General features: G+C 35.2%; 4 protein-coding genes, 1 long non-coding RNA gene and 1 other non-coding gene across 8 annotated transcripts; 2 read left to right on the top strand and 4 right to left on the bottom strand.

Annotated features, from left to right (window-relative positions):
• Window positions 1-440: 440 nt before the first annotated feature.
• Window positions 441-4,020, bottom strand: LOC130739842 (peroxisomal adenine nucleotide carrier 1). Of its 2 annotated transcripts, XM_057592275.1 has the most exons (6): window positions 3,840-4,011; window positions 3,535-3,689; window positions 2,154-2,385; window positions 1,549-1,695; window positions 1,259-1,416; window positions 441-1,171 (listed from the first exon to the last, which is right to left on the bottom strand). In XM_057592275.1, the coding sequence occupies exons 2-6, from the start codon at window positions 3,675-3,677 to the stop codon at window positions 892-894; spliced, it is 960 nt and encodes a 319-aa protein (XP_057448258.1). In that variant the 5' UTR covers window positions 3,678-3,689; window positions 3,840-4,011; the 3' UTR covers window positions 441-891. The 2 variants fall into 2 exon arrangements, with proteins under 2 accessions (XP_057448258.1, XP_057448257.1); XM_057592274.1 differs by having other exon boundaries at window positions 3,535-4,020.
• A 2,708-nt stretch (window positions 4,021-6,728) lies between these two features.
• LOC130735717 (uncharacterized) lies at window positions 6,729-7,314 on the bottom strand. The gene is made up of 3 exons (XR_009018543.1): window positions 7,190-7,314; window positions 7,020-7,070; window positions 6,729-6,898 (listed from the first exon to the last, which is right to left on the bottom strand). It is a non-coding gene; the product is annotated as an uncharacterized LOC130735717 (long non-coding RNA).
• A 2,746-nt stretch (window positions 7,315-10,060) lies between these two features.
• On the top strand, window positions 10,061-10,144 carry TRNAL-CAA (transfer RNA leucine (anticodon CAA)). The gene has a single exon. It is a non-coding gene; the product is annotated as a tRNA-Leu (tRNA).
• Window positions 10,145-13,920: 3,776 nt separating this feature from the next.
• On the bottom strand, window positions 13,921-17,510 carry LOC130739841 (probable membrane-associated kinase regulator 6). 2 transcript variants are annotated; one of them, XM_057592273.1, is made up of 3 exons: window positions 17,356-17,510; window positions 14,334-14,617; window positions 13,921-14,228 (listed from the first exon to the last, which is right to left on the bottom strand). In XM_057592273.1, the coding sequence occupies exons 1-3, from the start codon at window positions 17,373-17,375 to the stop codon at window positions 14,221-14,223; spliced, it is 312 nt and encodes a 103-aa protein (XP_057448256.1). In that variant the 5' UTR covers window positions 17,376-17,510; the 3' UTR covers window positions 13,921-14,220. The 2 variants fall into 2 exon arrangements, with proteins under 2 accessions (XP_057448256.1, XP_057448255.1); XM_057592272.1 differs by lacking the exon at window positions 17,356-17,510 and having other exon boundaries at window positions 14,334-15,368.
• Window positions 17,511-17,661: 151 nt separating this feature from the next.
• Window positions 17,662-18,240, bottom strand: LOC130737068 (FBD-associated F-box protein At5g38590-like). Its single transcript, XM_057588837.1, has one exon. The coding sequence runs from the start codon at window positions 18,238-18,240 to the stop codon at window positions 17,662-17,664; it is 579 nt and encodes a 192-aa protein (XP_057444820.1).
• A 2,369-nt stretch (window positions 18,241-20,609) lies between these two features.
• On the top strand, window positions 20,610-24,919 carry LOC130739840 (uroporphyrinogen decarboxylase 1, chloroplastic-like). Its single transcript, XM_057592270.1, has 6 exons — window positions 20,610-20,758; window positions 20,854-20,984; window positions 21,902-22,284; window positions 22,468-22,752; window positions 23,264-23,499; window positions 24,496-24,919. Exons 1-6 carry the CDS (start codon window positions 20,739-20,741, stop codon window positions 24,662-24,664), a joined length of 1,224 nt encoding a protein of 407 aa, XP_057448253.1. The 5' UTR covers window positions 20,610-20,738; the 3' UTR covers window positions 24,665-24,919.
• Window positions 24,920-26,394: the final 1,475 nt, after the last annotated feature.

Here is a 26,394-nt window from a genome sequence, read left to right as displayed (position 1 = left end):
ATAAACAAGCAAGAGACGACATCCTTACCAACATTGTACATGAGGATATCAAATCTCTCACAAGTGCATCTAAAACATACCGAGAATCTGTGATCGATCCAAAGAACCACTGGCACTAGTGCAGAACCAACACACAACAGAGACATGTTTAAAACAGACTCCCCAGGCGACGACACGGGAACAAAGTTTTTCTAATTTTTATAAATGGACTAATTCGAAGAGAATAAGTAATCAATTAGAGAGAAGACCAGCCTATACTCCTAAACAGCAACAAACAGAAGAAGGCAGCAAAAATAAAGAAACTCACCAGTGCAAAAGATCTCTTCAACCCTTCTCCATTTCTGATAAAGAAACTCTCTTGAATAAATGACATAGGGGACTAAACTTAGAACCAGCTAAGTATGAAATAGCAATCATCATGTGATCGTTTCCAAAAATGGTTCTAAAACTATCAAACCAGAAAATATTTTATTAGTCTGAAACTGAATTGACTACGTACATAGTAAAAGAGGGTGCTTTATTTATAAAGATCCTAAGCTATTGACACCCTTCTGATGTGGCACTTCCCCAACATCAATAGAACCAACTATAAACAAACACTAATAAATGAAGGTTTTATTCAAAACAAGAAATATAACAAATTAAAACTGAAAATGAATTTATTGCTAAAACTTTCTACCCTGCTTTGGTCTATCAGTCTTTTCGTAAATTGTTGGACTAGTTGTTCTGCATCAATAAGCCAGGGGCAGAGGATCAAAGAGAAGCCACAATAACAGCCTCAAAAGAGCTGAATAAATGGATGTATCCGTTAAAATGTGCATGTTTCACTCCAACCAAATCAATTATCCTCAATGGATTAAAGCTTCTTCCTCCAATAACCACTAATATAACTTAAAGGTTTTTAACCCTAGCCGCCTTTGGGACTAATAGATATCTTTTAAGTGCAAGTATAAGCACCCAAGTAGTAGCAGAGATCTTTTCCTTGATCATTAAGAGCAGTGCTGAGCTCAAAACAGTTTTTAAGATCTGAGCATGTAATCCTTTAAAATAGCCCAGTATGCCCTCCCTTCTCCATATTCCAGCAATAACCCCAGACACAGTTTTTGGAGATTTTACTTGGGTTTTGGAGGAAGCTTCATCTGAGTCAGCAGCTTGAATGATGACTTTGCACCTAGATGCAAAAAAAAAAAAAAAACTCAGATGGGTCCTACAAACTAAGCTCACAGCTCAAAACAAGTTGGAAGGAACAATTATACACCTGATAGCGGGATATGTTACACAGGTAGCAATACTCTTCGAAATTGCACCCAAAAGAAAGGCCATAGCTGCAGAGAGGGATGCTGAAGATCCTCCTTTCTCGGCTTTGTTTTGCTTATTCTTTAGTGCTCGTTGTTTAAGCTGATCAAACACCGTATACTGCAGTACATGGCAGTTCCAAGTTTATTTTGGTCCCAGATCAACAATTCTTCTAATTAGAATGTAACTTAACAGAAACACACATAAACATGATACATAGTCCCAATTGATACAAAATATAGCTTGACCTACCTGAATTGCAGGGTTTGAAGTCAGCAACAAGGAAATGCCAAGGCCATCAAATGCGTCACTCCAGGTGCCTTCTGTAAGGGTTTGCAACAGCCCTTTCGACTTTCCAAAGGCACTTGTTTGCATCCTTGAAGAGGCTGTATCCAGGGGCTACATAGTCATGAATGAGATACTCTTGTATTAAACTTACAAAGTTTGATAAGAACCTTATCACATATACACAACATAACAAAGAACAAACAGAAAATAATGTTTGAAACTTATAAGGCATCTATGATTTATTATAGCTAATCCTTCCTTAACATCATGTATGATTAACCAAAACCCAGTAGATTAAGTAAGTATCAGAAACTCCACACTTTCATGTGTATAAAATGATCAAACATGTTTCATTCCAGAGAGGAATCAAATCCCTTCCTTTTGTTTCCACATTCCAACAATGAATCATGAAAAATACCATTAGACCATAAAGTAAAAGACTTCAATCACAATTTTGGTCCATCCAAGACAGCAATACCAACAAAGTGAAGATTTGGCATGCTCGAGACATCATAGACGAAATATTTTAAATGCACTGTTAAATCTAGGAATTGTTAATGCTGCCTCACCTGAGTCACTAAGGCTGTGCAAGCCCCAGCAGCAGCAGCAATTAACAAGTTTGCACTTGTTCCAATGGACTTATAACCACTTTTTTCCAGGTACATTCTTTTAAAGTAGCTATAGCCATAGAAGTAGACAAACTGTGAAAAGAAGGATTGGAGATTCTTTGTTCCAAGGCCCTGGTAAAGGGAAAGCACCTGACGGGTAGATATCGCCTCCCATAACACATCAGAGAGATTCCTGCAAAAGTAAGACAAATACAAAGAAATTAAGCATAGATACCAAGAGATACATTCCTCTAACTAATTTTGTTACACAACAAGGAGTTAGATGAATCAACCCGCATACTCAGCCCAGCAAATTCTGCTAACTAAACAGTAATACTTTTCACACAATTCAGCGTACCACATGCATAACAGTTTCATCATTCGTAAAATCTGAATGCATCACATTTCATTCCCATGTTTAATTCACTTAAAACATAAAATGTATCAATCATCAAAAGGAAAATTAAACATCGGAGGACTAAACCATCAATTGGTCTTATAAGACATAGATTTCCTCAATCTGGCTCATCTACTTATCTTAATTGAATTCTTAAGCGATTACATTTGATTCAACTTGATACTTTTATACATTCTAGGAGCTTTAAAACTAAAATGAAGACTAGCGCCTGTTTGGATCCCGGCTTATTGAAGCCTATCTACTAGAAAATGCACTAAATAAGCTCCAATAAGTACTCTTTAATTTGCATCCAAACAGGTACTTATAGTCAGACAACCAAACCAATCTTCCGGGACCATGGATCTCTCTAGTTCCACACAGCGTAATTAATAGATCACCATTGCTTGGTGATCTGGTGGCCCGGTAGATCCACGTTCATCACTCTTTACCACCTAACAATTATACTTGACTGATTAAATCAATATTAGAATAAACCCAAACTGAAAAAAATAATGTCATCCTTCATGATCCACAGCAGTATATCTCAAACTACATACTCCTTGGATTGATACTTGACAGCAAGGGCAATTACGCGGTTGATCGGGTGGTCAACGTGCCCTCACTAGACAACTGTAGTACAATGATCAGGCCACAAACGCACAAAACAAATTGCGTGTTTGAGCTTCAAAGCAAATACCCGAAACTTGAATCACAGACACAATTCAAATGACACTTTATCCTAAGGAGAAACACAAAAAAAAAACACTATTTGTATGATTTTATCAATACCATCATCACCGACAACAGAGCAAACCCACCCACCATCATTCAGCTCAATCGATAATATTAAGGTGACATCATGAACATGAACCAATTGAAATTCAATGATCAATCAAGAATAACAAGTGAATTTAGAATAAAGGGCAGGGATCAAAAGAGATATACTTGTATTTCTGAAGACCATGGGAACGTGCCTCTGCCTGGTACTTGGTCTTGCATGTATCAAGCGGGTAGAGGATGGTGGTGCTAAGCAGAGATCCTATGGCTCCGGAAGTGGCTTCCGCCAAGGATTCCAGATCCACGTTCATCTTCTTCTTCTTCTGGAATCAGAGACACGGGTACTAAGGTGGTGATGGTAGGTGTGATTATATTAAAATTATGAAAAATAGGTAGATATATATGAGTCAATGTAAATATTTAGGTACTAGAATATGCATAAAAATAAGACAAGAGGGATCACGATTAGGTACAAGGAAAAAGGGAATATAGATTGCAAATTAGCACCGAGACAAAGGGTCATAGATCATGGAAGTAACGTTGTTAATGTTGATTGGGAACACCAACAGTCCAACACAACACGGTGTGTGCCAACAACACAACGTGAGCGGCGTGTTCTAATTGCTCTGGTCAAGTTTGGTTACCCCGACCGTGTGTATACTGATAGGATAAAGTTATATTGATAGTTGATATAAATTCCGGTCCAGATTATCAGGATATGATATGATAGGATATGATATGTGAACATGATAACAATAGGATATGATAAGAATATGATAGACTCTTATCATATCCTGGGTTTGAAGTGCACATGATAAGGACATAATATGATAAGAAAAATGTATCAAATTTATATTTGAATAAAAAATACATTTAAAAACTGATCATTCTATTAAATTTAATTTGTTTATATATTTTCATGAATGAGTCTATATTTAAAATAACTAGAATTAATTTAAATTTTTTTAATTAGCATATTTTATTTGTTTTGAAGATAGTCTATATTTTAAATAAAATTATTTAATTAACCAATTGGTTTTCACTTAATTGTGACATGTGATAAATAATAAAAATTAACTAAATTAAAAATATTATTATTTCAAAGTAATTTATATTTAAATTATTATACAAGTAGATAAATAATTTTTAAATAATAGGAGATGAAAATATTAAATTAGTCTATTACTATTGATAAAACGATATTTGTAAGTGAGTAGTCTATTTTATTATTTATGAAAAATAATTTTATTTATTTTTTATTTGATTTAAATTAATATTTTTATATTAATTAATTAATATGATTATAAGTTATAAATTATATAATATCAAAATAAATTAATTTGGAGTTAGGATACTGAAATAAAATATATAACTGATATCCTATCCTGTTTTACCGTAACTCCCCCTGTGATAACTTTTACACATAATTGACAGGATATGATAGGAGACAAGATAGTGTTATTCTATCATACTGGGGCAACAAACAACAGATAACGACATGATATGATTATTATCATGTCCTATCCTATCCTATCATGTCCTGACCATTAAACGGGCCCGAAGTGGTAAGTGATGTGATAAGAAAAATAAAGGATTAAAGGTGGTTGGTTATATTATGAGTATATGTGATTATAAGAAAATTTGTATTTCTTCCTTATTCAGGAAAAATTAGGTTATAAGTCATGTAATTGTTCGCGTTTTAACTTTTAACCCTCGCTTGAAGGTGGTAAGTGGTAGGTCGATGCTCACTTGGTTTTATCCATGTAGTCATGTAGTTTTTAATTAAATTTATTTTTAGATAGTTAATAATAAGGGAGAAACTTAGGTGCAGTTGTATACCTGCTGTTGGTACTGTTTGCTAATAGGAATAAAACACGTGGATTATAATTAAATCTCACCAAAATCTAATTATATTAAATTTCACACCGTTACCCTCCGTTATCTCTTAAAAATGGTTTCTTTCTCCCCCTTTTCACTCTGCCTCCCACCACAACAATCACCTTCTGGCTTCTGTACACCGATTACGGCAAACACGCTGGTCGTTGGGCATGTCTTCATTTGTGATTCTGCATTCACGCTGCTTCTTTCCTTCCCCTTCTTCCAAGCCTTCCATTCACTCTCTCTCTCTCTCTCTCTCTCTCTAACTTCACGTTATGCAGCAGACCCATTTCATATTGAGGTTATGCAGTAGACCCATTTATTGTTTTATGTGGAAAAGTTATAATTTGTTTGTCTGGAAGGGTTTGTAATTGGAAACGGAACGTGGGTACTTGAGCATTATGTTATTGTTTGAGCAGATCTGTGGGTGGAAGGAAGGTTTATGGAAGAATTGGAATCCATGATTAAAGGGAAGGTTTTAGATTTCTGTTGCCGGTGTTTGGCGTCAGAAGTCAAAACCCCTTCAATTTGAAGATCTGTGACAGAGCAGAGTAAAATTTGAAACTAAAATTCAAATGCAGCTGGGGTACTGAAGAGGAAAATCACACAAGGAAGGTGGTAGTTGAAGGCCTATAAGCTTCTGATATTAAAAGCTTTGAGAGTGAATTTGGACCTTTGCCGCTGTGATGGTACCTGAGCTGGGCAAGGGCACTTGAATGTGTTGCAAGTCTATTATTGAGCAGAAGGGTGTGTCCAAATGCAGCTTGTGGCACTTTGAAGAGAAAAATCACACAAAGAAGGTGGCAGTGGTTAGCAAAGTGTATGGTAGTGTTAGAAACCTCTTTAAGTGTGCGGCTGCAATTATCACAATTATGGACCTCTTCCTATTTTTTGCTGGTTTAATTGGCTGTAGTTTTTTTCATTGGCTGTAGATTTTTTTCTCTTTTTATTAGTTAGAATGAACTATGGTAGGATATGTTCTATGTAATGTAGGCTCTTTTGTACCAAATGGCAAGTGATATGGCTATATCATTAGCATGTAATGAAATGATTTTTATTTTCTATGATGAATGAGAATGGAAATTGATTTATATCCAGCAAAGTGGTTCATTGTAAGCCTTTATTTGTTAACTTCCAATTACATGAGACAAAGCCAAGCAAAATGCTTTGTTAGAGTTAACATGAGTATTCCAATAGCATGTCTAGTAAAAAGCTAAGTATAATCCTTCATGTACAGGACTGAATTAGCAATAGCATTCCAATATCTTCCTCTTAAAAATCAGTTCATAGTAGGACACAACAATGTTTGTGAACGTGAGGGGTAGTCAGAGCATTTTCCCCTTAGTTAAGTTTTATTCCAAATTCAGTGAAAACTTTGTTGTTACTAAAACACATTAACACTAAATTACTTTGTTATAGCAGCAAATCTTGAAATCTGAGAAACCAATGATAGAAATATATTAGAAAGTCATTCATGTCAGTGCTACACCAGAAACAAATGACTGAATCTCTAAAACTTAAACAAAACAGAACCAAGCACTCAAATGTTTTTAACATGCACTCAAATGTCTTCCCATCGCGGTAAAAGAAGAAGTGAAGGACCACGTTCATTTTCTCTTTGACTGGGAATGAAGGTATCCTGTGAATTGAATTCCTATATAGGAAAAAAAAAGAAGTGTCAATCTAAAGCACAAACAAAACAGTAATTAGTTTTAAGCAAAAACAGCATGCATCTATCGGGAAAATATAGAAAACTTGTGTCATATTAATCGAACCTGTGTCATATTAATATCAAGTGATGTAGGACCTAGACCTGAATTGAATTCCTATATAGGAAAAAAAGGATTGTCAATCTATAGCACAAACAAAAGAGGAATTAGTTTTAACCATAAACAACATGCATCTATAGGGAAAACATAGAAAACTTGTGTCATATTAATCTAACCTGTATCATATTAATATCAAGTGATGTAGGATCTAGACCTTCATGTAAAAATGGCACATTCTGCATACACAATAGTCAAAAGCAAATTTAACTCATAAAATGCAGCATATATTTTTAACTTGGACAAAATTTAAAAGACTAGCAATTGTCTAGTTATACCTGAACAGATGGATCTGGTATGCTGGAAGAGTATTTTTTTAGCAATGGACTTAACTTAAAAGTGCTTTTTCTTCTTTTTTTCTTCTCCAAGCAACTCTTTGGCCTACCTTTTACCCGAGATGCATTATCCTTCTTTTTTATACCCTTTGCTTCATACAGTTCATCTACTTCATTAGTCTGCCCATTCAAATCATCTAATTCTGCATTTGGTGTGGAAGATCTTTTACTTAAGATATCATCAACTCCAATGCCAACTTCCACCATTTTTCTTGCAAAGAAGGCTGAAGCATCCTCACACTCAGCAGCTTTACTTGATATTTCTACTGCAACACGACACAAATCCTTTTTGCGATTTGAGACGATCAATTTTGGATCTTCTTTGACAACTTGTCCCATGTTGTCTATAACACACCCGCTTCGTGCATCCTTAGTCCACCTCTTGAGGATATACTTTGCAGGAATAACAATTATATTCAAATGATTAAGTATTCGAAGAGCATGGCTGCAAAGGATACCAATAAACTGGAAAAGTTGACAACTACAGTCAACACTTTGATCTTTAGGATTGAAAGTAACTTTGTGTGGCCTTGTAATCCCAAATAGACACACTTCATATTCATATACGTCCAAGTATTGGTTGCAAACTTTCATAACAAGATTACAAGATTTTTCATATTCTGCACGAACTAAAGAGAAAATCGCCGGTGTGAAGACATCTCTAGCATTTTTCAGTAATAGGATATTCATATTCAATGATGGCATTTTCTGGCTCATCTCATAGTTGGACTCTATCTCCTTATATCGCATGTCCTCCAACAATCTTTCAAAGCAAACATATTTTCGAGATATCACAATCTCCTTATCTAATTTGCTTGTATTCCTCCAATCTTTTCTAACGCTGAAACCAACAAATCCAGCATACATGTTATAAAATCTATATGCATGATCTTCCGTATCGAACTCCATGCCAACATAGGGAGTTATATCTTCCTGAGTCACTTCATCCTCAATATTATCCTTCCATTTAACTACATAAACAGATAATATATTAAATATAAAATTATTGTATTCTTGGCTCAACAATTTATAAACAAAGGAATAACATGTAGTACTAATGAAAGTTAATAGTGCATAAACATAGGCTTTGGTTTGAAAAAAAAAAGGTTTCCGCTTCCGTTTTTAGATCAAGCACATGGATTGAATTCATACATTTCCATGTAATACTATTTGATTTTCATGGAGTAATAGTATTTGATTTTCATAAAAGTGAATGAATGCTCATGCTATCTGTGCTTTGCAAAGACTAAAAGAAAAAACCTCCTGAAATATGAATACTTTGTAATTGGAATTGGTGCAAGAATATAATTCCAATTAAAAGAAAACCCCCAGAATTGTATTAACAAAGAATACATACCATTGGAATCAGAAATAACAGGTTCATCCCCTTTCTCTGTAGCTACAGCCCATGTATTCATTGTTGTTAAGTGTTAACTCTGTGAAGCAAAGAGAACTTTGTGATTGCAGAAGACAGAACGTTTCTTTTGATTCCCACAGCGTGAAGAACAGAGAAGATTAAGCGTTGAAGAAATACGTGGGGAGCAGGTTAGTAAAAGGGAAAAGGGCAAAACGTGGGGAGTGAATTACACAGCGTGAATGCAGAATCACAAATGAAGACATGCCCAACGACCAGCGTGTTTGCCGTAATCGGTGTACAGAAGCCAGAAGGTGTTTGTTGTGGTGGGAGGCAGAGTGAAAAGGGGGAGAAAGAAACCATTTTTAAGAGATAACGGAGGGTAACGGTGTGAAATTTAATATAATTAGATTTTGGTGAGGTTTAATTATAATCCACGTGTTTTATTCCTATTAGCAAACAACACCAACAGCAGGTATACAACTGCACCTAAGTTTTCCCCTATTAATAAAGGAATGCTACATCAAATTTGTTCATTGTTAATTAAGGCTAAAATTATAATATGATGTTCCCAATTTGTGAGATACATGGCTGAAAGAAATGTATAGGATGAGCCATTACTTATATCTAGGAAGAAAGAAAAAATATGGGACGAGACGACGAGTAGATTGGAAAGCACATGCAAAAATTAATCCATATGGAAAAACTTGGGTTAGTATACATGCTAGTTGAAGATAAATATAAAGATCTCATAAGAATGTTTTGTAAGTGTTTTTTGAATCGACAATTTTTTCTACATTGGATTGGGGCACCATTCGATCACCTTAATTTTTTTTGTAATATAAAAAACTTTAAGTGTTATAATATTTTAAAAAAAAATCAATACATTAGCTAATTGTAGCATTTTTTATTTAACCCTTATTCAATTTTTTGGTACATCGAAAATTTAAATTACATCATTTAAGGATTGATCCTGAGACTTTACCCTCCCAACCCACATGTCTTCAGTGCATACTACTTGAGTTATCATTTGAAGACAATTCTTATTCAATTAAAAAAATATAAATAGAATATGAGGAAAAAATAAATTAGCGAAATAAATTCTTTTTTTGTACAATTAAAAAAAATATTGTGAGTATGGACGAGATATATAACCCTTTAAAGAAATAAATTGAATTATTAAGTAATTGAATATCCATGAATTGATGGATGATTCATTCAATCAAAATTGTAGTGCAAAAAAAATCACTAAATATTTATCTTACATTCTTATTCATATACTTGAGAATAACAAACAACAAGTCAGGATGGCCGAGTGGTCTAAGGCGCCAGACTCAAGTTCTGGTCTTCGAGAGAGGGCGTGGGTTCAAATCCCACTTCTGACATTATTTTGTTTTATTGACCAACATCATTTTTATTGATATTTCAAAATTAGGGTTAAATATGTTTTTAGTCCCTATAAAATAAAAGTGAGTTGAATTTGATCCCTCTAACAAAATTTCTACATTATTTTGTTTTATTGACCAACACCATTTTTATTGATATTTCAAAATTAGGGTTAAATATGTTTTTAGTCCCTATAAAATAAAAGTGAGTTGAATTTGAATCCTCTAACAAAATTTCAAAGCTTTTAGTCCCTAACATTGATGAAATGCGTGAAATCAGCCCTTCAATTCATTTTGTGACGGTTTGAACCGCTGCTGAAACTTGAAACCAAGAATAAATAATTTGGGGCGGTTAAAAATTGCCGCTAATACATAAAATCCGCTACAAAAAGCACAAAGAGACTAACTTCACATATTTAAATAATGTTTGGGACTAAAAACTATGAATTTCTTTTGAAGAAACCAGATTCAATTCTCTCATATTTTACAGGATCTAAAAACATATTTAACCCTTTGAAGTTATTATGTTCCATCACGCATAATTTACCATTTTAGCCAACGACATTTTTCACTACTTTGTCAGCACTTTGGTTATTTAAAGAAGCTCTTAATGCAGAGAAGGTGGTAAATGAGTCTTTACTCCCATATAAATATTAAAAACATCCATCACACACACAACTTAAACATATAAAAAACAATGACAAAAGCATACTCAAACTCCCAGGGGGTGTTTGACAGAATGAGATATAGAAATACAAGAACACGAAGAGGAAATAATATAGAACTGACAAGAGGGTGAAAGTAAGTAGACAAAATGTTCTGAAAATTCTATGACATGAAGGACTTCATAATCCAGAACATTCCTTTACATTACAGGATGGATTGGAACATTCTAATCTCCAATTTAAGTTAAGTTCAAGTCAAATCATTACAATAACAACATACTGGTCCCAAGCTGTTACTTTCTAATTTTGGGACCCTTGACGAGGCCGAGGAGTCATCCTTGAAAAAGATAACATGTTTTATATATGAATAAATAGACTCTGTAGTCATTGTGTAAATCCAACTTTGCAACATGTGTACTTCACGTGGATGGTTGAAATTTTTCACAATGTAATTACAAGATGTGTGCAGTGTGTTTGTCATTTACAGTTTCTGAAATGAACATCTCGTTATCTTGTATACAAGTGCATTTACGTCCAAGAAAAACATTTGTAGTCATTATCATGCACAAAGAGTGATTTTTTATTTTCAGCTATATTGACTATGAGATTTAACCACAAGTCAAAATGGATATGGTGAAGTTTTAATATTCACATTGCCTTAGCTAGCTATAATATAAGCAAGAAAAGAGGGTATTGGTCGTCATTGAGAACATGCTATATATAGTTTTCAACAATTATTAAAATTTCCATCATTCTTTCATGATTTGCATGAGGGGAGTTAGATATTTTGGATGTGTTTAAATAAACAACTTGATTAAGCGCGAAAGATATTACATGTTTATTACATAATCGTTTATTTATAATCTAATTTAATAAGATTGAAATAACTTTAAAAAATGTGATATATGGTATGCACATGCGAATTTATTCACAAGCTAATATGAATAACTTATGTAAATAAGTTCAAAACAGATTTTAGATTGACCATAAGCTTAAGCTAGTTACAAAAAGTTTTCTCAAACACTTATATAAGTTTTTATGCTATAAGATAAGTTAAAATGAGTTATTCAGTCTTTTATCTTGGAAGACAAGAGCTAATGAATCAACAATTTTTATAGACAAAATGTCAAATGTTCAATATCTATTAAAATTTCATGTTAACTAGCTATATGATCAAATAAATTATTATATAGGATAGACCAATCCTCACTTCTAAGCCAACTTATATAGTTAGAGTTAGAATTAACCCGAATTCTAAAAATATTTATAAAAGAATGAATAGTATGAAGTAAAATTTCTTAGTGTTGGGGCCACGGTAACCGCCAGCCATTTCCTTCACCATTTATTGTCAAGACTCAAGAGTATGTTTGAATAGAGGTCACATTTGAGTGAGATGGGAAGTGTTTCTACGACCACAAGTAAATGCAGTGACATCTTATCCACACCAGTTAGGGAAGTTCCAAGGAGTTGGAGAGAGACAAAGTGATAAACCATGTCAATTTCTAGTGTTTTTTCATTGATAAGGAATGAGTAAGCATATTCTAACAAGAGAACAAAGAGTACAAATTAGCTGCAGGCGTTATGGGTGATAGAATCACCAAGGAATTTTTCTCTTAACATTACTTGTCCTTTGTGCCCTCCTTGTCTGGCTTGTTTTCAACGAGTAGCACATGAAATGATGAAAACATTCTTTCTTTGTGCCAATATTTGATAGATGTCAATAAAATTAAAGAATATTCACACCAGCATATAAAATATAGAGCTGGAAACAAACCAAGTACCCTGTAAAATCTTCTGGTTGAGCTGTTTAACCTGTCCATTAAAGTTGCCAAAATGGTCCAGAGCAGACACTCTGGTTTGTATTCTATTGCAAGCATTCACTAACTATTTCATGTTATATAGTTGCAAGGTTTGAAAAGGAGGCTATTAAGGTCTCATGTTGGCAAGATATTTGACTAACAAAATTTCAAAATCCATTAGAACTTTCATCTCTTTGAACTCTGAGCTAACTTTTGGAGTAGAGTTATGACTAACCTGAATTTCAAGATGATATCAGAGTCTATCAATTGGTTGGACCACCTATGATGGACTACCCACTAAAGTTTGAGAATCAACCGGACTGACACTTGTTTCAAGAAAAACTAATGAAGTCAATTTGACCCGCGGTTATTTCAGGAGAATTCAATGAAGTTAATAAGGGATTTTCCATAATATAAAGTTTGTGATAATCGCATTCCATATGTCCCTAGACATGAGGTGTGTGTTAATGTTAAGGTCTCACATTGGCTAGAGATATGACCAACAAATTTTATATAAAAGGTAGAGCAATCCTCACTTTTAAGCTAGCTTTTGAGGTAAAGCTATGATTAACTAGAATTCTAAGAGGAGCATCAGCTGCTATATGTGTAACTGAAACATGTTATGTCTTGATATCAGGTCTCACAAAGGCACAAAAAGAATGTTCAATCACAAGCTTAAGATAATCAGATCAGAGGTTTCCCTACCTCTCTTTTTTTGGTACAAAGAGCAAAAAAGAGCAAAAAGAAAATTACAGCCTAAGGAGCGTCGCAAACCATCAACAAAAACAAAGAAGAGACACTAAGCTTAGCCAAGAAATCTGCCACAACATTCGCTTCACAAAGCAAGTGATAGCAAAAGACAACCCAGTCACGCAGAAGGAACCTCTTTATCCGACAAATAACCGAACCATAATGATGGAATGCGGAATGAACATCATTCACAAGGCCTAAGACAAGCTTAGAATCAGTAAAGAGCTCGATTTGTCTATAACCTCGTTGCCCTACCTCTAGGAAATAATATTGAGAAAGGAAAAGAAATACTACTGAAGAAAGAGAGCATAAGGACCATGTGAGGCCCCTTTGGTTTTATTCATTAGCTACAAGTCTACAACCTGTACATTTATGTGGGTAATTAAAACTGTTAAAGATCAGGTTTACCCTTTCAAAAGCTTGGCATGATTCACAAATTAGACATCCAGTTTTCTGCAGGCAGAGATTATGTGCTAGAAGTATCAAGTTCATTGCTTAGATTAACTTTGGCACCTAAAATGTTGGTGACATTACTAATACATGAAAAAAGGTGGGAAGGGGGTGAAAATTTGTTTTAAAATATATAAGTAACACAGATAGTTTTGTCAATTTATTATGAAATGTCCACAATCAAGGAGCAATAGGATCCAACATTTCCTGAAATTTGATATTTTTAAATCCCACATCTGGTATCTACCAAAACACACTGCTTGTTTCTGCAGAGAAATACAAGTAAAATTTAGGAGAGAAGAGAGAAACTACACCAAGAAAAAAAAATTGAAAGCTTAATCGGCCACCACATGTTTCTAGGAGCTCAACACTTCCTCTTTCAACAATTCTCTTCCTTTTACCTGAGAAAGGATCAATTTCCTGAAATGAAGAAGATGATGAATTTAAATTTCCTAGTAATAGTACACACACATTAAATATAGAAGACAAATAAGATTATAAATAAAGCTGACTGTTAGACTATACCTATTGATCTTTTGCAATGGAGGACAGCTTCATAAATTGAGTTTTCATGATCATGCAAATCACCAATAATTGCTTTTGGAGATTCTCTCTGTGGACTGCACAGGCTTTTAACCTGCCAATCTGTCTTACCAATATCATCAACTCTGGTGCTTTTCCTTGAGCTCCTTACTTTCTGCCTTAATTGGTTGACATACCTGAAAATTTCTACCAAGGCTCCCCATGTAGATTTTCTCAACCTTGTGAGGATTCCATGATGAATTCTCATAGTTCTTGAAGAAACAGTTCTAGAAGAAAAGTTTGAACTTATAAGCTTGGTTTGAGTGAAATCTGGGGTATCACAATAGGACTCTAGTTTGGAAGGGTCAACAAAGATAGGCTTGAGAAGGCCATCACAGAAAATTTCATCAGCATGAACAAGAACATGTGATTGAGTGACAGAGGAATCAAAATTGAAGTTTTGGCATTCTGAGGAAACAGAATTTCTAAGAGGCTCATCAAGGCAATAATCCACAGGGGATTTATTGTTTGATAACCAACTATATGAAAAACTATCACTGGCTAGAGGCACTGATGAGGTTTCCATTTTGCAAGTGGTTAATGCAAATGATATGAATATAGAAAACTTACATGCTTCTGAGGACAAAGTGCTGTTATTAATTAATAGCTTATAGTGACAAAACAATGGTGACCACAAGGGAAAGTTTGTCTATTCTATCAAGGTCAAGGAGGGAACAAATGGAACAACATAAATGCAAAACTGTATTGACTTTAAGGAGTAAGTTTTGCTTGCTTTCTCATCGTTATAGTTATGCTTGTCTGTAATTTCTACTGAAGTACGACTAAGCAAAATTGCTTTCTCATCTTTATGGTTACGTAAGAAAATGAAGTCTCTGTCTAGTAACTTAATTTATTTGGCAACCTTTTTTTATTTCAAGCAAGTTCATATCTCACTAAATAAATGAGAATAAGAATAAGAGCGTGATTGGACGTATAAAGAGAGCATGAGAAATGCCAGAGTATATGGTATTAAAATCATTTGGATGATCATTGTTCTTGAAAGAGTTACAAGGCAGAGTAATCACTATTGTTATGATCAGTGATGAATTCAGAAATTTACTGTTGTGAAAGCAATATACACACATAAATTTGTAATATGAAAAAAATAACATATTACTATTAAAAGTTTGTAAATACACCATTGTGTGGGGCACTTTCTACTCCATGGGGACATTTATTCCATAGCATATTAATTTCGTTCTACCTCAGCAAGCCACTCCCTCAGTCAATTCCTAATTTTCACAATTTTTCATATTCAAAGCTTCAATTCCCAATTTTCACAATTTTTCATATTCAAAGCTTCTCCGTGATGGAGTGGAAGTCATAAAAGTTCTTCTTGCCGAAATAGATGGGGAAGCAAGGCATGGTTTTCCCCACCTCCTCAAACCTGGCACCAAAATGAAGGGTGATGGGTGGTGGCGGCTATGAAGGGATGGAAAATGGTGGTGGCAATTGCAGTGGTGGAGTGTGTTGGGCGACGGCAATGGGCGGTGGCAGAGGTTGTTAGGTAGTGGTGATGAAAAGAGGAGATATAGGGGAATGGTGGGGATGGAGGTGTTACATGTTCTTAAAACTAAACCATCAACACAAAACTTTTTATTGTAGCTTTAAAAATTAGGCTAAAATCAATTTGAAACTAAGTGAAAATTTATTCCAGCTACAAATTTACAAAACACGTTTTATTTTAAAATTTACCTTTGTAAAACCAAAAAAACAAAAACTGGTAGCCACCCTGAAGAGTTCTTAATTATTGGTCTTGAGAAATTTACTTTAAAATATGTGTTTAAACAATAACATCATTAGGAGCAGCTAAATTGTGTAAAAGTGCAAAAGTTTGATAGCCATCGCAAAAGTCATATACATGCTAGTTGTTACAACAATAAGCCTGGCCTTTATGGTAATCAACTCGTACATACATGAACGTCTAACTTCCCCCACAAAAAAGAAAGGATAACAGAACCAGAATGGAAAAATGCCCCACAATATTGACTATAATGTCAATCAAACAAAACAGAATTATAGAAGCACAAAAAAATGAAAACAGCTACAAAAAGGTCAATTTCTATGTCTAACCATCTAGCTGAAACTACCCCATCTGCTAAGATACAAATAAAGAAACGCTATATAATCTTAGTTCACAGATCAATGCCTTTTTTGTCTTCCCACTTTCATATTTATTTTAACTCCAGAAGCCTGATGTTTAGAGGGATATTTGTCCTAAAACACTATACTTACCAAAAAAATTGAAATGTTTGATCAACTTATTTTTCCTCATAATTGATTTTGTCTTTAGAATCAAATATAGAAGGATTTTCCAACAAATGCTTCTTTTTCTCTGTCAAATCAAACTCTGCATTCTATTCTCAGCATGAAGGTTGTGGGAATCTACAATCAAACACACACAAAAAACTATGCATCCTCTCAACTCTGGCTTTTTGTTTAGACAGAACTAGTGGATATATAATACCAACCACAACCTTATTCAAGACACATCCTAACTAAAAAACTAAAGGGCCAAAGGAATAATACTATAGCTGAAAGGTAAAAGGCCAAAATTGTGGATGATTATGTTAGACAACTACATAAATTTATCAATATCTTTCTACCAGATTAAAGAGAAAAAGGAAAAAGAAAGCACTAATCAATCCTAATCATAGGTCGATCATTCTTTCATTTTTAATTAAAGAAGAATTGGTTGTCGTTTCTCGGAGTCGTGTTACTACATTTCAGGATTTTCTTGGTGATAGACAATTCTTGGATTCAATCCCTTACAACAGGAAACTCATCATGTTACAGTTTTTCATTAAATTCATAAGAAACCACTCTAAGACAATGACTATACTAACATCCTATACAGTACATATCAGCCAAACTATATTCCTTACCATTAACAAGTTATATAAAATCTATAATATCAAAATCAAATTTCAAGATGAGACACTCTTTCATGTTTCTGAGCACTTACATGGTTCCATTTCCGGACATTTATCAGTGAAGCAAAACAGTGAACTGCAGAAACTATGATCTTGGCATTATTTATCCCAAAGTAGTTGCACTATTAGGAGATATGTACCCTGATCTTCTAGCAAGCTAAATTGAAGGGGGCCAGGCACGAAAGGGAATATTTTGGGAAAAGTTTTGAAAAATGCCTCAGGATTTTTTTTTTGTAGTCTAAGAGATTTGATGCTACCAAGTCGATGCAATAGTCTAAATGCACTGAACCCAGAAATTTGTGCCAATAATGGATAAAAACATTCAACATGTGCATCAACTATGGAGGCGTGTTAACAAGGAGAAAATTTACTAGTATATAGCCCGTGCAACTGAAATATAAAAGATTCACAGCATCAATCCTGACTGTAGAACGCATCATATTTACTCGAAGGCCCGAAAATATGGTTAATATCTTTAATGCGGGAGTTGTTATGCTGGTCTGCTCGATTTTACTCCAATTACAGTTAAACAAGGTTAACTCTTGTAGGACAAGGCACCCAGAGAAAAGTTGTTGAACTGACTTGTCATTTGCAAAGGTAACACGTGAAAGCTTGAATGTCTTCAGGCTAGGGAAACGAATGCCACTAGGAACATCTAGAACACAGCCCAGTTCTAAATGCAGCTCAGTCAATGATTCAAAGGCCGAGAAACAATTGGGTAACACAAACTGATTTACAAGTAGGGAAAGCTTAAGCTCTTCGATTTTGTGCTTCACTACAGCAGATATAAGAGAATTAACTCTATCCTCATCAATGGCAACCCCAAAAGACATGACACCGAGACTTTTTACATAATTAGAATGATGAAGTAGTCTGTGCACTTGATCTAAAAGGCAATATACTTGGTCTTCTTCCATGCTGACTATTGGCAGATCATTTTCAAAATTAAAGACAGATAAGTCAGTCCATAAGTACTTCCACCTTTTTGATAAAACGGAAGTTGCCACTGCATCTTTGGTTGGGAGTAAAGAAAGAATGTCATGAAGAAGGTAATCAGGTAAGTTACTGCACATATATCTTTCCTGTTACGGTGTTACCCACATTGTGTCTTTGGAGCTTATGTGAATCAGATGATGAGTTTAAACCAGCCATAAGAGTTGTTGTACCTACACAAAAAAAGGGTAAGAAATGTAATTATCAACCAGACAAGTCACAACTCACAAGATAAGCTTCTCAAACTGCAATCCGCAACCGCAATTGCGGCCGCAACATAATGGATTTTGGATTCACTGCATCCGCATCAGGATTGCGATTGCGGTCACATCAACCAGCATTTGATCACGATTCGGCAACCGCAATTTAAAACCCTATATTACGTAATGGGGTACATAATATAATAACTGACTCTTGCATTTCACATGTATTGCAACTAAACAAGGTTTGAATGGTCATTCGTTGTTGTAATTCGTACGGACTTATGGCGGAAAATACAACGTTACCCGTTTTGGCAGAAACTTTGGTATATTATTGTAAGGTTCCCTACACCTTTTTGATTGAAATCGAATATATATATATATGAAACAAAGATCAATCACTGAAAATGATTAAATCAGGGAGCAAGGAAATGATTCATACCTGAAGAAGTGTGTGCGTATCAAACAGTGAATGAGAAGCGAAAAATGGGTAATGGAGGACGGAAATATTGCAACGCAGGTTGTTCCTGATCCTTAGATGAAAAAAAATCCCTCTCTAAATTTGTCCACTTTTAATTTTAATGAAGGATTAATTAATATTTTTTCATGTAATTCCCTAATGAGAATAATTAATGGAGAATGATACAAATACCCATTTGATCGAGCACACCCCTTTATTCATTCTTCAAAGGGGGACAAGGAGATTCACTCTCACCTTATGGTGTATTTTATGTGTTGAAACTTTTTCAAGTTTGATATGTGAGTAGGTTTAAAGGAAATCCCTTCATGGTGTTCAGGTGTCTCGATAAGTCATCTTCTTTTTGCTGATGATAGCCAAATTTTTACTAGGTAAAAGCACATTGCATGTTACCGGTGATCAAGAGGTATGACTAGATCTTTTAGCCGAAATGTTCCACAAATCAGTGTTGATATAATTCAAGTCAAGATGAAAAGTTCATAGATTTATTAACAAATGAAGTAAGTGTCTAACGATTCATGTATCGGTTTAAGTATTTAACTTTTATAATTTCAAAATTTTAACTATCACTAATAATTAATTTTCTTACACTTTAGTACTTCACCCAATACATTAACTAAGAATAAATGTGAAAAATCATATAGATTTTTTAAAAACTTATACATTAACCTCACTGTTGTGCAGATTGTAAGTTGTAAGCACTCATCTTCAATGTGCACTTGATCGCTAGATATAAGAAGATGGAGATCTTCCACAAAAGAGTCGTTCAACAGACAAACTCAGCTTCTATTTTGTCAACATCTTATACTCAAGATTGATTCGATATTCTCTTATCTCATAAGTTAACTTTCTTTTTATATATTTTTCAAGTAGTTTTCAATTTATTGAAAGTTAATATTCTTTGAACATTTAAATGTTGAAAATAAGTAAGAGACATATTCCTTTAAATATCAAAAGAAAAAAGAAAAAAATTAAGGCTTAATTACAACTTTGGTCCCCGACGTTTACCAAAGCCACGATTTTGGTCCCCCACCTAATTTAATTACATGGATGGTCTCCGACGTTGTAGGCCGTGTGCAACGTTAGTCCTACCATTTATTTCTTAATGGAGGAGGCTTACGTGGACGTCTAGTTTGAGAGAAAAATGAGATCTGAGGAGAGAGGGAAGCACATGAGTATCACGTGAACTCACATGAACCTTATATGAACCCATTATACCCAAATCTGAAACCCTAGGATCTAAATCGCGTTACCTTCTTCGTTCCAGGGAGGTCAGAGGTTTGGGTATAATGAGTTCAGATAAGGGTCACGTGATACTCACGTGCTTCCCTCTCTCCTCATACCTCCTTTCTCTCTCCAACTGGACGTCCACGTAAGCCTCCTCCATTAAGAAATAAACGGTAGGACTAACGTTACACACGACCTACAACATCAGGGACCATTCACGTAATTAAATTAGGTAGGGGACCAAAATCGTGGCATTGGTAAACGTCGAGGACCAAAGTTGCAATTAAGCTAAAAATTAATTTATACGCACTGTGGTCTAAGGTGACTAGGTGAGCAGGGGGTAAAGGGTATTTGTGGAAAAGTAAAATCATGACAGGGATAATATAGTTCTTTCAATAATTTCGGTGAAGGTAGTCCCCACTGTGAGAATGGTCGAAGGGGGAAGAAGAAGACGAAGGCGAGGTTTGAATTGAGGGATAAGGCTAAAATCTGCAGAACCTTCGTTCCATCTCTGCACATGGCTACTTCCATTAACAGGTTCTAACTCTCTCTCTTTCTCCCTGATTTTCTCTCTTTCTCAGATGAATTTTGAGTTCAATGTTGTTATGACCTGTTAATTTCTTTGTTTTCAGCTGTGGGTTGGGATGGAAATCTTCCACCTTGTTTGCACACTCTACTACTACTGGCTTCAATTCAATTTCTCCTTCTTTCAAACCAAAACCCAAGCTTTCTCTCACTTGCTCCGCTGCCTCCTCTTCTTCTGGTACCCTCCTTCGCTCAACATTTTCAACACCACTTGTTTCTTATAAGTTATATGGGATTGGGTGCTTATAATTTGTGGGTTTCAATAAAGTTTTAAACTTGCTGCTGTATCAATGAGTTATTGACTTTGAACAAACATTGTTCTTATAGCCCACTCATTCTCATGACAGATTTTGATCATTGCTTTATTGGTTAGAAAACCTATAATAGTCACTCTTTTGGTTTATTAATTTTAACTTCACAGACTTTGCATTTCATGATGTGCCCACCTCCATGCCCATGGTAATAATTATGCTTAATTTGAATTGGGGTTTTTGTTTGGGTTTATTTTGGAATCAAAATGTAGGTTCTGTATCTATGACATTATATCAATTGTGGGATCTTGGGGTGTATTGTGATTCATACTTCTTGTTAGCACTGATCATTGTCATTGTATGATTGAAGGAAAGAATTATTCAGATGTCAAATTAATTTTCTTGGGTTGATTGCTGAATATGATTGAAGGAATGAAGGCGGGAGAGGGGGGGGGGGTGTTGTTGTTAGAAGAGTAAATTATCATTTGTGCCTAGAAGCTGTTTAACTTAGTTTCAGTATTTGCAATTGTCTATTGGTCCATTTGGCAAGGAATTTGGTTCTCCTATATTAAGGTCGTAGCTTTTCATTTGAGTTGATTAGGATTCGTATCGGTTCAAAATTGACTTTTAGATAACAAGGATCTTAAAAAAACTATCCAAGGTCTTAGAAAATAAGTTATATCATTTAAAACTTCAAAAAATCCTATTGATCCTCTTATTCTCTCCCTTCATTATCCTCCTATTCTCTCCCTCGTTCATTCTCTTCAGTCTCTTATTCATACATCAACGTCGAGGCATACATGCAAGAGAAATTGACTTGGATGTTGTGTTTCATTTTATTCAGATCCGCTCTTGGTTAAGGCTGCTAGGGGAGATCCTGTTAGTCGTCCTCCAGCATGGATGATGCGCCAGGCGGGAAGGTACATGGCTGTTTACAGAAAGCTTGCTGAGAAGCATCCCTCATTTCGAGAGAGATCAGAGACAACTGATCTCATTGTGGAAATTTCTTTGCAGCCTTGGAAAGCTTTCAGGCCTGATGGAGTGATTATTTTCTCTGACATCCTTACACCTCTACCTGCATTTGGAATTGAATTTGACATAGAAGATGTAAAGGGACCTGTTATACAGTCACCTATTCGCTCTGAGGAGGGATTAAAGGCTTTGCACTCAATCGACTTGGACAGACTTAGATTTGTTGGAGATTCACTTAAGCTCCTGCGCCAGGAGGTACAATATAGTTACATCAGCTCATCTGCGGTGTGTTTGGATTTCTGTTCTGAAAACTTAAATGTACTTTCAATGAAAATCCATGTCTCTGTAATGGATTGGGATGAAAGTTCTTTTAGATCAATGTAATGTAAATCCAAACACGCTTAGCCTGTTCCCATTTCTAATTCATTTTTTCTGTAGGTTGGTGGTCATGCTGCCGTTTTGGGTTTTGTGGGAGCACCTTGGACATTGGCAACATATATAGTGGAAGGGGGTACAACACGCACTTACACAACCATTAAGAGCATGTGCCATACAGCACCAGACATATTGAGGACTCTGCTTTCTCATTTGTCACAGGCGATAGCAGATTACATTGTTTTCCAAGTTGAATCTGGGGCTCACTGCATACAAATATTTGATTCTTGGGGTGGACAATTACCACCTAGTATGTGGGAAAGCTGGTCAAAGCCTTATATCACCGAGGTAACTAAGGAAAATTCTTTCTTCCCTGATAATTTTGTGTTTTAATGTTTTAAACTTTTCAATGTTAAGCCTAACATTGGAAATTTTCTTCAGTTGAAGAAAGTAAAAATACATAGCTTGATGAGCTTTGCAAAAATTATTAGGTTTTATGTCAAGTTAATTTTGTATTGTTCCAAGCATCCATCATTATTCTTGGTTAGTTGACCTGGTAAAGAATATAATAAAAGCTTGTAATATGTAATTTCTCATGGGTAAAAAACCTTGCTATTTGTGAGCCTTGATTAATAAATGAGCTCATTGGAAGTTAATCATGCTTTTGACTTCAGGAGAGAGAAATCCAAATCAGAGGCGGTATCTTCACATTTTTATAAATATAGTTGAGATAAATACTACTGTTAGTATCTTTTCTTATTTTACAATTGAATAAAATTAGCAAATTGAAGGTTGCATACTATCATGCCAATCTCCTCTTTTTATCCTTTTCATCACGCACTGCTTTTTGAACTTCCAGATTGTAAAAGTGGTCAAGAAAAAATGCCCCGAGACACCAATCGTTCTTTATATAAATGGAAATGGCGGCCTTCTCGAGCGTATGGTAGACACTGGAGTTGATGTTATTGGACTAGACTGGACAGTGGATATGGCAGATGGAAGAAGAAGATTGGGTAGTGGGATAGGTGTGCAGGGAAATGTGGACCCTGCCTCCCTATTCTCCCCTCTTTCTTCCCTTACTGAAGAAATTCAGAGGTTGGTAACAACATATCTATGACCTTTGGTATTTTTTTATGTCATTCTGATAGGTACCAACAGTAAATGAGAAGAAAAATTGTTATTATTCACCAATATCAATGAACTACAATTACTGGTTGTTTGAGAGAACCAGCACACTCCCTAGAATTCCCTTACTACAAACAAGACACCCTAACTATTCTCATATCCCTCTTATTTATAGTCTTGCTTCACTCTCTCTAATCTCTAACCAACTCTCTAACTAACAACATGATTTCCCTAACTAACTAACTAAATAACTAAAGGGTGGTTATCTATCACAATCTATATGGTTGTTTGCATATTTGGTCTAAGGGAGCTACACCACTGAGTGGTGTCTAAGCTTAAGTGATGGGAGGAAGGGGAATCGGAAAGAGATTTTCCATCAGGGGGTGCTGAACCTGATACTGGGATGTTCCAGACAAATGTCCAGGCTGTATTGTTTCTGTCCATGATCCATTATCTAAGCTGTGTCGGTTGATACCTCCCCCAACATTTGCCTATTAACGGCAGAACTGAAAATAATGATACGAGTCAGGGAAACTGGCCAAGAATCAGGCAATATTCTTTATCTTGTTCACGAAGCTACAATATGTAACTTTTACTCTCGACATGCATTGGATTCTGTGTCAAACTGGCAGCCATACGTGTAGTATGTGTGTTTGGATGCACTGCAGGCACAAAACCCAGTGTGTTAAATGTAAAAACTGTGTCATAACTTCATTTTATGTGATTCTAGCATATTATGAAGTGCATCCCAACATTCTATTTGTTTCAAAATTATGAATTGGTTCAATTGGACTATTGTGCATTTGTGCTTTTTGAGAGAAAGACCACTGTTTTGTCTGACTCGGTGGCAGAGGATGATACCAGTGTGTCCAATTGAACCCTCATAGAGTCATAGTCATACATGAGAATGGATACATGACTTGTCTAATTAGTTTTCTTAACTTCTAATATGATAATTATTTTCAGGGTTGTGAAGTGTGCGGGGCCTAGAGGGCACATCCTTAATCTTGGGCACGGTGTTCTTGTTGGCACACCTGAAGAAGCTGTTGCACATTTCTTTGAAGTAGCAAGGAGCTTGAAATTCGACACACACTTTCAGAATACAACTGCAAATGATCCTGAACTTGTAATTTAATGACAAATGCTGCTAGTGGTGGAGTGCAAGCCCTTCTCTAGAAGAGTGCAAGCTTAGTTGTGATGATCAAAGTTATGAGGATTTGCACATTGTTGGTCCGGCGGCTAACCGATGAAACTAGACAAATATGTGATTTTCCAGTATGTATAAATTAAGTAGAGGATTCCTTCCTATTGTTTATTTTTGGATTCTTACAACTGGAAACTCATGTTGCAGTTTTCAATTAAGGTTAATAAGAAGCCATTCTAAGGACAATGACTATGCTAACATCCTATACAGTACATATCAGCCAAACTATATTGCTTACCATTAACAAGTTATATAATATCAAAATCAAATTTCAAGATGAGACACTGTTTTTATGTTTTTGTATTGTCAAGCCAATAATTATATGCTGGCCCTGAGGCCAGTGATGGAGGTGAAACATGGATATCACGGTCACTTTACCATTAATGTGTTTTACAAAGAAGATTATGTTAATATATACCATGTTCCTGAATCCTGACTCGTATTTACTAGATTCTACTATGGTTCACGTGTATCTTATTATAATTATTATGTCATGTTTTTTTAATCGACGAATATTACTAAATGTTTAACACTCACCTGATACTGATACAAAGCCATGTTATTTTAGTAGTTTACGAAAAAAATTACAATTTTTAAAGTTAGTTTTATACTCCGTGAACCATATTAATACAAAAACATAAAAAGTCTGTCAGCATTCTGACACGGCAGTGACTCCCCCACAAGTCCACAACCCCTTCAAAGGAAGCTGCTATTTATTTCCAAAGATATCACAGATTCTGCACCTGCAATGACACTGTTTGAGTGTCTGTCACCCACCTCCATAATGCATTCTAGCAATACACAACATATTATTATGTTAAAATTTATTTTTATTTTTAAAATTCTCTATTCGTTTCAAGAATTTAACAAAGTATTTGGTTAGATCATTGATATATACTAGTAATACTATTCATACCCGTCCATACCTATTTACGTCCCTAAATGGAGGACATCAGTCATCAAACGTGATAAAAGTTTAACATGACATAACGTTCATTGAATTTAGTGATTTACTTACCCCACAGAAGCCTTTAATAGGGACCACAAATCCAGCTTACGCAATCTTTTTTGGGAACAACATTTGGCCGCAAACAAATCCTAACTTCAATGGAATGTGTCCATTTAGAGCAACTCCAACGCTGGTTTCTTAGACCAGTTGGAGTTGCTAAGGAACCGTTTCTTATTTTTTGCAGCATTGGAGCTGATCTATGTGGCAGTTTTAGTTTCTTAACTACAGTGCAGAGTTCCTTGTGCAAGGAACTCTGCTTTTTGGTTCCTTAACATTAAAAAGTAATATTTTCTCTCACTTGCTTCAACTGAATCCAGAGGGAAACGAAACAGAATGAAGGAAATCAACACAGTGCTTGCTCTTAAACCAGAATTCCAGAAATTTTATTCAACAATAAAATAAATACAAAATTATAATGAAATGTTTTAGAAGAAAGAAGATGTACAAATTTATTTACAACAGAAGATAAATTTTTTTACATAGAAAAAAAATAAAAAAACACAGAAGCTGAAAGGGAAGAACAGGAGCTCCGATCCGCTCATTTTCTCTGATCTGGTGGCGGTGGCAGAGGGTGGCCCTTGAGGAAGGCTTGCATGTCTCCGATCCAGTGCTTGAGGGGCGATTTGGGTCGAGATTGAAGCTTTGGTGGCGG

This window comes from Lotus japonicus, chromosome 2 (assembly GCF_012489685.1).
Source record: "Lotus japonicus ecotype B-129 chromosome 2, LjGifu_v1.2".
In the NCBI taxonomy this organism is placed as follows: domain Eukaryota; kingdom Viridiplantae; phylum Streptophyta; class Magnoliopsida; order Fabales; family Fabaceae; genus Lotus; species Lotus japonicus.
This window is presented reverse-complemented; position numbering and strand designations above follow the sequence as displayed.

Bases quoted from the DNA above. Each gene is read 5' to 3' on its own strand.
- LOC130739840 (XM_057592270.1), top strand. From the start codon at position 20,739: ATGGCTACTTCCATTAACAG. The intron at 22,285-22,467 runs GTACAATATAGT...TTTTTTCTGTAG, and splicing joins TTAAGCTCCTGCGCCAGGAG to GTTGGTGGTCATGCTGCCGT. The intron at 23,500-24,495 runs GTTGGTAACAAC...AATTATTTTCAG, and splicing joins CTTACTGAAGAAATTCAGAG to GGTTGTGAAGTGTGCGGGGC.
- LOC130739842 (XM_057592274.1), bottom strand. From the start codon at position 3,677: ATGAACGTGGATCTGGAATCCTTGGCGGAAGCCACTTCCGGAGCCATA. The intron at 1,417-1,548 runs GTAGGTCAAGCT...CATGTACTGCAG, and splicing joins CTTCAAACCCTGCAATTCAG to TATACGGTGTTTGATCAGCT. The intron at 1,172-1,258 runs GTGTATAATTGT...TTTTGCATCTAG, and splicing joins GTAACATATCCCGCTATCAG to GTGCAAAGTCATCATTCAAG.
- LOC130737068 (XM_057588837.1), bottom strand. From the start codon at position 18,240: ATGGAAGAAGACCAAGTATATTGCCTTTTAGATCAAGTGCACAGACTA.
- LOC130739841 (XM_057592272.1), bottom strand. From the start codon at position 14,916: ATGGAAACCTCATCAGTGCCTCTAGCCAGTGATAGTTTTTCATATAGT.